Source organism: Haliaeetus leucocephalus, unplaced genomic scaffold, assembly GCF_000737465.1.
Source record: "Haliaeetus leucocephalus isolate CR32 unplaced genomic scaffold, Haliaeetus_leucocephalus-4.0 Scaffold556, whole genome shotgun sequence".
Taxonomy (NCBI): Eukaryota; Metazoa; Chordata; class Aves; order Accipitriformes; family Accipitridae; genus Haliaeetus; species Haliaeetus leucocephalus.
The window spans coordinates 1822135-1832738 of record NW_010972992.1 but is presented as its reverse complement, the minus strand read 5'-3'; the positions used below and the strand labels follow the sequence as shown (position 1 = coordinate 1832738).

General features: G+C 49.5%; 1 protein-coding gene across 1 annotated transcript in view; it reads left to right on the top strand.

The window, feature by feature from the left end:
* The first annotated feature begins 8666 nt into the window (after positions 1-8666).
* The window catches only part of RCC2 (regulator of chromosome condensation 2), an 8822-nt gene continuing 6884 nt past the window's right edge, over positions 8667-10604 (top strand). Inside the window, exon 1 of the mRNA XM_010577504.1 lies at positions 8667-8717. Within this exon, the coding sequence (XP_010575806.1) occupies positions 8667-8717 (51 nt within the window). The remainder of the gene's footprint in view (positions 8718-10604) is intronic.

Below are 10604 nucleotides of genomic sequence, written 5' to 3'. Positions count from 1 at the left end.
GGTGCGGGGGGTCCAGATGCTCTGCCTGGGCCCTTCCCCAAGGCTTTCCTGTGGGAGAGGAGGAGAAATGGGTTGAGAGGGGAGATCAGGCCCCCCAAATCCATCCCCAGGAGAGGAGGCGACGTGGGGAGAGACCAGGTGGGATGCATCCAGCTCCGGCTGCTGCAAAACCTTGTGAGGAAGCAGAAAAGCTGCTCCCAGGTCCCAGTTTGCACATCAAATCCAGCTCGTGCATGGTAAATCCACCCCATGCACAGCAAATTTATCCCATGCACGGCAAATCCAGCTCCGAGTATCAAGCTTGAAGGTCTCGGAGGGCGGGAAGCGCCAAGCATCCTCCTTGCGATCGATGGCTCATCCGCTCCGGTAACCAGAGACGCCCGGCACGACGCCTTGAAAGGTCGCCAAGAGGAAGAGGAAGGAGGGAGCGGGGACCCCCCATGCCCAAGGGACGATGCAAGGGAGAGAAACGACATCCGAGAGGCTGCAAAGAGCAAAACGGGGCCAAACTCTACTAATTTGGTCCTGCTGGAAGCAGCAGCCGATGCATGACGGATGCCACCACCCTGCTCCAAAGAGCCATGACCCTTCCCCCCCCCCCGCAACCATTTCTCCCTCGCCTGGACCCTCATTTCCCCTCGGACGGGGATACAGGGGACACACAGACCCAGGATGATCCCAAAAAAGGGGATCTACTTATTCCCCCTGTACCAAAACCCTTTCGAGCTGCAGCGCAGTGTGGGTGCAATTGCCCCACGTGGGTTTGTAGCAAGCCATACAGCTCCAGGGCCACATATATATATATATATATATATGTAGGTAGGTAGGTCTAGAGCACAGCAGGAGGGAGCTGAGGTCTGGGATCACCTCCCAAATTTGCATTTACCCCTGGAAAATGAGCTATAAACCCCTCGCAATTGCAGCACGTGCACAGGCTGATGGTACAACCCCAGCAGGCTGCAAAGTATCAGCAACCCCAACCCCATCCTGCTGCAAAACCCCCCCAAAGCATTGAGCTAAAACCCATCTGACCCTTTCCCAGCCATAAAAAAAAAAAAAAATAAACCTCTTCTTCCCCTCCTTGACCTGCGTTACCGCCGCAAATATCCTCTTCCAGCCACTTTTGCAATAAGCCCGTTGCCTCCATAAACACATTTATAGAGATTTATTTGGGAGGAGGACTTGGGGACGCTTATTTTACCTCCTTGAACTCTTTTGCTGGCCCTCGAAACAGAAAGCGGTTGGCAGCCAAGGCTGCTCTCATATGTCACCTAATCTGCTTCACATTAGCGTGGGAGCAGGCGATTCCCTTCTCTCCCCCTTTTCGCAAGCTCCAGGTTTTATCCCTACGGATGCGATGCCAACCAAGCCATAAATCCACGATAAACCGGCCCCACCGGGAGACGTGACGGAGCTGAGGACCACAAGGGGGGCGGGGGGGGGGAAAGCCATATTCTTGCAGTGATGTCTTCAAAAAAAAAAAAAGCTATGCAAGGTAGAAAATAATAACACCTGGGTAAAATAAACCCAGCAAAGCGATGCCGATGGTTTTATCCAGAAACCAGTTTGCTCGCTGGTTTGCTTCGCTCTTCCAGTAATCTGATGGCTTCTGCATCCGGAGAGGGGAGCGGGAAGACGATGCACAGCCAGGCCCTGTGGCTCGGTCCCGATTTTATCCCGCTAGCGGGGCAGTAGAAGGTCACTTCCCATTTTGACAGTTGACATAAGCTCCCATCAGCCCGATTTGTCCCAGGGCTGGTTATTTTTCCGGCTGTAAGCACGTCTGCCGCCGAGGAGAATTACCAGCTCTCCAAAACAACCTGCTACGACCTTTAATTGGGTCTTGTTAAATTAAAAAGGAAAAAAAAAAAAGAAGGATTATTTTGCATAATTTTTCATAGCAAAACTGCTATCGGGGTAGGAGCATCCCACAGGATGGGGGGGAGGGAAAGCTGGTGGGGATGAGCTGCCCTACCAGGGAGATGCCCCCAAACCAGACCGGGACAGCAAAAACGGGATGTCGAATAATCCAAGAAGGATTTGGGGATGCAAAACAATCCAAGAAGGACGTAGCGATACGCTATCATCCTTGGAAATATGGATTTAAAGCCCACAGGAGCTGCTGCGTCCTCACCCTGCCGCCAGCATCACGAGCCCCGGTCCAGCCCCGTCTCCCTCCCAACCCGGGCGGGGAGGAAAAATAAATAGAGCTCGAGCTAAATAAAGGCAGAAAAGCAGGGCCATCTGCTAAACCCAGCCCGACCCTTTGCCTAGCAAGCTGGCAACTATTTGGCTTTATTTTGTTTATTTTTAGCCGCCGCGACAGAGCGACAGGTCCCAGCTGGCGGGGATGGCTGCCAGTCCCCAGGGGACCCGTCCCTGGTTAAAGCATCCTCCACCCCATCCTACCGACCCCCTTTTTTCTGAAATACAGGGGTTTGTAAAAAGAAAATGTAAAAAAAAAAAAAAATCCATAATATCACAGCAGGGATGCAGCTGGGATTTACGCCGGCATTCCCTCCTGCTCCTCTCTGCATCCCCACCATGTTAATCCCTCCTTATAAATAACCCCAGTGCTATTTATAAGGGATGGAGGAGTACAAATAAGAATTAGCTTCTGTCTCTCAAGAGTTTCCTCCGACTCCTTATTAATTCCTCCAGCCAACAGTCCTGCATCCCAGCTGTGGCTTCAAGGCTTATTTCACCACCTGGATGATTTTTCCACCCTCACCTTGGCCAAAAAATAGAATTAATTCAGATTATTTCCAGCATGTAGGACACCAGGGAGAGCAGCGTGGTCCCCAGAGGAAAGCAGGGATGTTTTCTTCCCCAGATCCCAGTCCCTTAAAATAATAATTTAAAAAAACCAGCAAATATTTGTTGCAAGGTAAGGGTTTTTTTCCAGCCCTAACTGGGTCTGTATAGCCCATTATCAATGTTTTAAGGGCCGAGTAGTTAATTTCCCAGTTTTCCAAGGAATTAATTGCTGAAGTTTGAAGGCGTCGATGTGGGAACGAGGGCTCCAGTGAAGAAAAATTATCCTGTGTCTTCAAAATTTCCCCAAATTGGGTGTTTTGAAGCAGTTGCAATTGGTGGAGGTGGCAATAAGGGGCGGCTCAGTGAGCGGTGGGAATGAAATGATAGCAAAAGAGGGGTTTTCCCCTAAAAGAAGCCAAAAGATGGACTTTTTTCCCAAAAAAATTTTAAAAAAAAGCATTTTCCCAGAAAAAAGCCAGAAGAGGGGTTCCCTCCCAAAAAAATTCCATGAAAATTCAAGATTCAAGGCAATTTTGTGATCATATTTTAAATCAACTCTTGCCAAAAGGCATCATCTTATAGGAAAGCTTTTCCTGAACACAGTGTTTCCCTCTTTCACCTCAGAAAGGCTCTTCTGGGCAAATATCCCACAAATATTCCAGCTAAAAACCCCAAGACCTGGAAAACTGCCGCCGTTTTCCTTTTTATTTTCCTTTTCAACATCGCCGACGAACCAGAAAAAATCCTTCCCTTGTCCAGCTCACGCCATGAGAAGTGCAAATGCAGGGGAAAAAAGGGGGGGGGAGGGGGGAATCAGTAAAAAAATCAGTTCAAAAAAATCAGAATTACAGCACTTAAAGAATTACAGCCTGTTTGCAAAGACTTCTAGCAGAGAGACCCAAAAAACAATGAAAAAGCCTTACTTATTGCCAAAACCCTTCCCAATTTGATGCTTATCCCAATCTCCACCTTTCAATGCTTTGCAAAGCAACTGCAAAGTTCACCCACTGCAAAACTATCCCGGAAAGGAATTTGAAGGGAGAAGAATTTGAATCAGAAATAACAACATTAAAAGCAAAAAAAATTGGGTTTTTTCCCTATTAGTATTCCCAGCTCGAAACTCCCAAGAATTTGGGGGCTTGCTTTATTGCAAAGCTCCAAATCAAAACCTTACCCACCCTTTGCAAGTGATTTTTTTCCCCCATCAGTTCTCTGGGGTCACCTTATTTTGGCTGAAAAGTGACTTAAAAATCAGCATCAGGTGGTGACACTGATGGATTCAAGATCACCCTCCACAATATTCTTATTTTCTCTCCTTGCTTTGCAAACACCTATTCAAGCACCCCATAAATACTGGTTTTTTTCCACCCTGCAGATGCATTATTTCACTTTTTTTTTTTTCTGGTATTTTGGGCAAAAGCTGCTCTTTGCAAGCCAGCATCTCACTAAAACACACTTAATTGAAAAAAAAACCCAAAAACCTGATGCAAACAGAGGGGAAAAAAATATTGCGGTGACTTCAGCCCCTTTGCAACCCTTGCAGCGTGCAATGCAACCTTGCACCCCAATGCAACCAATGTGTCTTGTGTCGTCCCCCCCCCCCCCAAAAAAAAATCACTGAAAGGGGGAAAATTGCCATTATTTGCTGTCAAAATGATCCTGGAGGAAGTTCTCACTTCCCCCTCCCTCGAAATTGCAGGTTCCCGCAGGTGCTGCAAATCCCAGCCGGGAAAACCCGGGAGGGATTTGCAACCGTCACAGAATTTGCAAGAAAACGGGGTGAAAAAGCCCAGGAATGGGTGCCAGAATAAGCTTGATGCACCAATGCCCACCTCCTCCCTCCCCATTGTTCCTTCTTTTTGCTTAGATATTTAAAAGAAATTAAAAATATACAAAATATATATATGTAACAAAAACCCCTATCGCTGGCAGCAGCAGGGAGGCAAAGGGCAACCTCCTCCCCCTGCAAGAGGATGTGATAACCTATAGATATGCATTATATGTATGTATATATATAAGGATTTATGGCAAGGAGGGGAGGGAAAAAGGGTTTTTGCTGACCTGGGAAGGCCGCGTCTCCTCCAGCTTTGTATCCGCATCGGCCGAGCAGGCCCCCGCCAGGGAGGCAACGTCAGGGAAAAAAAAAACCAAAACCCCAAACCTGACGGGGATGAAATCCCACCGTCACCCTCAATGGGGTGCCCAGGGTGGGTGACACCCAAGAGGCGCCCACCCCCCCACCCCAACACCCCCAGATCCCAGCGGCCAAGGGCTCGCTGCCGGATGGGAGCCGCGGTCCAGCGGCTGCACCGAGGGATGCCGGGATTTTGGGCAGCATCTCCCCCCCCTCCTCTTCTTCTTCCCAAGCAGCTCTGATTTACACCCCTGGTGATCCCAATCCTAATAAATAACCCCCCAGTAGGATTTGGCTCCCTGCTCGCCTTTTAACCCCCTGTATGCCGGGGCGACCTGTTAACCCTCTCGCTGCCGAGAGTGTTGCCCGTGAAAAAAAAAAAACAAAACCCACAGCACTGGATTTGCAGCAGGAGCTTCCAAAATTTCCAAGCAAAGAGGATTTTCTCCAGGATATTTTACATCCGAGCCACTGGTTGCGAGACCAGCAGTCCCAAAACGCAGCTCCACATCCCCATTCAAGGGTATTTCCCCCATGCCAGCTTTTCAGGCCCTAAACCCCCCCCAAAATACACTATACAACAACAAAAAAAAGACAAGTTAAAGCGGTGCAAGGACCCCACACGTGCATTTATTTAAATGCAATATCCTCGCTACAAAATGTACCAGTCTTACCTATTCCATCGGTGTTTGGGCCTGTGTTTTTCTTGCTGGGAAGTTTTCTGCCTCTGCCGGAGTGTTCCGTACCTGCCGGCACACCCCGGCTGCGGCCGCCCAGCCCTGCTGGAAAACACCCCTTGCAAACAAACTAAACAGCTGCCAGGTTTATTCCAGCTCAAAACCAGCCAAACAAGCCTGGCCAAAAAAAAAAAAAAAAATATATATATCTATCCCAGTGCCCTTCGGATGACTCACAGGCAGCTGAAAAAAACCCCACCTTTTCCTTTGGGTAATGGCCTTGCTGCCCTGCCAGGTATTGCTGCCCATGGAGGTGCTGAGCCCTACCAAGAAAACCACTCTGCAAGAGGGAACAGGACCCGAGCATCACGGTGGAGAGGACTTTATCCCCGTTGTCCCAATATTTGGAAGGGGAAGACCCTCCACAGCCCATTTGGGGCGGGGGGGGGGGGGGGGGGGGGGGGGGGGGGGGGTGTGCTGGGTAGCAGCAAAAGCATCTCAGCGACAGTCGGGGAAATTATTTTTCTGGTTTTTCAGATTGCATTTCAGTTGTGACTCAACCCTCCATTCCCCACCCCACAAACTTCACAGCAAGAACTCAAAGCCCTCCCAAAGGAGCGAGGGGCTCTTGCACCCCAAAACCAGCTCTGCAAAGGCCCCTGCAAAGAGAGAAGGGAGCAAAGAGCACCCAAAGCACCCAGCCCTTTGCAGGCTGCCTGCGTTCGCCTTTGCTCCAGCCAAGCAGAAACGCACCCGTGGGGTGCGCGTGGCACCCAGCAGAAAGATTCCGGTGCACCCACGGCGGGGGACTTTGGACCCGTAACCGGCTCTATATAGAACCGCCATACATCCGCGTGGATGTATAGGCACTAACCCTCCCGGTGAGTCAGCGCCGGCCGGTGATGACACCATGTGCCGGCACGGTTGGGTTGGCAAAGGGGGTGAGCTTGTGCATACCCTGAATTACACGCACGCAACCCCTCCACCGGCACCCAATGCACCCAGCAGCTATTTGCAAACCCCCTTGCAAGGGTGCACCAATGCACCCCGGTGTATAACCTCCCTGGCACCCATAGGGTGCCCCCAGCTCCAAAAAACTCACCCTGAGCTCAGCAAAAACAGGAGCAATGAGAGATTTGCTTGCTCGCGGCCGGCGTGTTGGCACCGGTGCGGTGCCCAGCGTGCCGGCAGCACTGACTCAGCCGGGGTTAGGTGCAGGCGTCAACAGGGCTGGGCCACCCTAGGGTGCTGGGAGCTGAAACAACCCCCCCCCCAATAAATAAATTAAAAACAAATTTAAGCCAAAAACAAATTTAAAGCAAAAACAAATTTAAAGCAAAAACAAATTTAAAGCAAAAACAAATACAAATTTAAAGCAAAATATATCACCCTGCACATCACCCGCTCTGCAAGCCAAGGGGGGTCCTGGCTGCAGCAACCAGCCAAGAGCCCCCCCCAGATCCCCCCCTACAAGGCACAGGGCTGCATTTTTGCAGCAGGACTGCAAACACCTGTAAGGGTTAAGGTTCTTCTCCAGCTCCTTGCTTGGAAGCAATTTCATGCACCTCCTGCTTGCATGCAGGGCAACCTCCAAAAAAAGTCCATCAACTCCAGCAACGTGGTTTTATTCACCCACAAAAGATCAAGGATGCTCAGTGCAGGATGGGGGGGTCACCCACCCGTGATCACAACAATTTAATCCTGTCTGCCAGAGGGATTTTTTTTTTTTTTTGGCATCAAGGGTCCAGACCTTCACCCCTCCAGGAAAGGACCCACAGGATATTTGAGCAAGCAAACAGCTTGCACCTATGCTCAGCCCTTAAATAAGCAGCCGCCTCCTTCTCTTGCAGCTTTGCTGATGGAGCCCAGCTGGCCTCATCCTGCACCACCCCTTGCAAGAGCCACCCACACCTAATTTCAAATGCAAATGCCAAGCAAAACCCTGCCCCAGCAAAAAAAAAAAAAAAAATTTAAAAAACCCCTCCCTGTGCCCATTTACACCCTCCCCATAAAGCTTGACAATACGTAATGGAACAGGAACTCAATAAACTTGTTTTCATGGGCATGAATGGAGACTTTTTCAAGGAACTTTAAATATTGGGGGTTTAAATATTTGTATAGGTGCACCGTGTGCTTGTATATGATACGGGGTAGAAGTGATGTGCGTGGAGGGAGGGGTTTTATTTAAATATAACCATGCCACGTGAATATATATATATATATATATGTATTTAGAGAGATGAATGTAATTGCGGTGATGGAGCCAGTCCGGGGATGCCCTCTGCTGGCATCCTCCCTGGGAAGGCTTTGGGACACCTTCTCCAAGAGGTGTCCCAACTTCTTCCAAGGTTTTTTGGGGGTTTTTTTTTGGAAAGACCTTGCAGGGAGGCACCAAAACCTGCTGTCCGTGGCATCACAAAGATGCTGGACCTCTTGGTGCACGGTGCAAGGATGCAAGAGAGCAGCTGGGCTGGTTTTGCTCGCTGGTCTCCCAATGGCAAACCCCTCAGAGGTGCCCAAAGCCACACACAGAAAGCGTGCAAGGTGGCAAGGCAAATGCATTCGGGTTTTTTTAGCTCATCCTTTGCTTCCTCCACATCTCCCAACCATGCAATTCCCAGCAAAACAGGGTTCTTGGCAGCAAATCCCTCCCGAGACTCCACCTGCCTGCAACGTCCCGCCGGTCGGAGGCAAGCCAGACCTTAAATTCCCTTCTCGCTTGCACTAAATGCTTGGGAAAATTCAATGTACACTTCACCCGGAGGACAAATCATCTCCCAGAGCATCAGCAACTTGCTTAAAAACTCCGGCGGTGCAACCGGGCTGCAAAAGGAGCATGAGAAGGGACTTGCATTTATTGCAGCAAATCTCCTGCCAGATGCACCAGCCGGTTTTTTGCTCCCTCGCTGCAGGCAGGGCATGCAAATGCTCCCGGCACCCGTTCCCACGCTGCACCCAAAACCACCCTCTCCCCGGGACGGGGTGATTTTTGCAGAGGGTCTTATTGCAAACCCCCTTTTCCAATTGCTACGGGTCCATCCCGAATCTCACCAGCCCCAGGGATACCCCAAATATCATTGGCCAGGGATGCAAACCCCATGGCCGGATCCAGGATTGGGGAAGGCGAAGCAAGGCCAAGGTTATCCAAGGTGAGTCGCTCCCCATCCCAGACGCCCTTGGGAATTAACAGGTAAGACCAGTTTTTTCCCTATCCCAGGAAAAACCAGTTTAACCCACGGCCTGATGCAACCTGCTGAGATCGCCTCGAAATCTTCCCATCCAGCCTGTAGAACCCAACGGGCTTTTTGGGGGAAAAAAATACATTTTTAGGGACAACTGGCCGGGTTCCAGCGCTGGCAGCATTTTAATTGCATTGTGTTGCTATCGGTACCGTGGAAAACCGTTAAATAAACCAAGTCCCACCCTGCACCTTGCTCCTGGAAGCGATACTTTAATTTTTCATTTTTACCAGAATTAGGGCAAAAAAAGCTGCAGAACAGTCCCCAAAATACCCCAAATTTTAAGGGAAAAATCTGCCGTTGATAGGGGCAAGCAGGTAAATGGGAGGGGAATTTGGCCCGGGCACTCGGGCTGCACGCCGAAACCCATCCCGGCAGCGAGGGGAATCATCACCGCCAAATTATTCCTCCTCAACAAAAGCCCTTTTAAACCCCCCGGGGTGCCCGTGTTTTTTTTTTTTTTTTTGGGGGGGGGTGCTGCTGGTTTGAGACGGCGGTGCCGCTTTGCGTCCTTTCCCGGGGGAGCGCATCGCGCCGTATTTTTCTCCATCCAACCTTTGATCTCCCAAATCCAGCCGGAGCAGCGGCGGGACGGGCCGTCCCAGTGCTGAGATGCTTCGTGGATGATTCAGTAAGTAATATACTAATTTTTTATCCTGTTTAAACCACCGAGGAGGTTCTTTTTCTTAAATAACACCAGGGTTTTGCCAGCGGTTCGGCGTTTCGTGGTGGTTTTTGCAAATGGTGCCCACTGAGCCTCCCGTGAGCCCAGGTCCCCAAATTGCAAATGCATCACATATTGCAAACGCATCGCAAATTGCAAATACGTCGCATGTTGTAATTGCATCGCAAATTGTAAATCCATCCTGTCCCGGTGCGCCTGGACGGGACGGCGCAGGGACAGCAAAAATGAAGCTCCTAAGGAGGGTCAAGGCAAATGCGCACATCTTCCCCTCCTGCAAAATTTCTCTTTGCAATAAAGGGAATTGTCCCCTGGTAAAAAAACTCCGCAATAAGGAGAGTAAGCGTGCCTTCCCTCCTGCAAAAATAAATCTCTTTTTTGGGGACAGAGTGTGTCTTCCCTCTGCAATTAAACTTGCTTTGCAAGAAGGGGAGCAGAACTTTGCTCCTGCAAAAATCTTGCTTTGCAGCAAAGGGAAGGAGAGCACCTTTCCAGTGCAAAAACTCTACACGATGAAGGCAACACGTGCGCTTATTTCTTTTGAAAACCCACTTTGCAATAAAGGCAATACATGCATTTATTTCTTGGGGGAAAACCCCCACCCCTTTGCAACAGGGGAGCGAGCGCATTTTGCTCTCGCAAAAAATAATTATCATTATTCTTTGCAAGAAGGTGGGCATTTTCCTTTGCAAAAACTTAAATCCCTTAGCAAGAAGGGGAGCGTGAGCATCACTGCTGCTGCAGAAGGGGAATCCCTTTGCTCTAATTCTTCGCTCTCACCCTCCCCGAGTCTTCCTGTCCTAAAGATGGAGCTGTGTGTGCCGAGCTGGACTTTTGCAGCCTCTTCCTCTGCAAAGCAGGCTGATTTTTTTTTTTTTTTTTTTTTTTTCCCTTTCCCTTTCCTGCCCATACATGTGTTTCTGTTTTGTATTGTAGCATTTGTTCTGGCGGCTCATATTTACATTTTAAGTGCATCTGGTGGGTGGGCGCTAAGGGAGGAAAGGGAAAAAAAAAAAAAAAGAAAAAAAAATTACCTCCTTTTTTCTGCAACAGGAAACACCACCAAAAATATTGCAAAGGCCCCGAGTTGTTGCTTTCTTTATGCTGCACCCTTC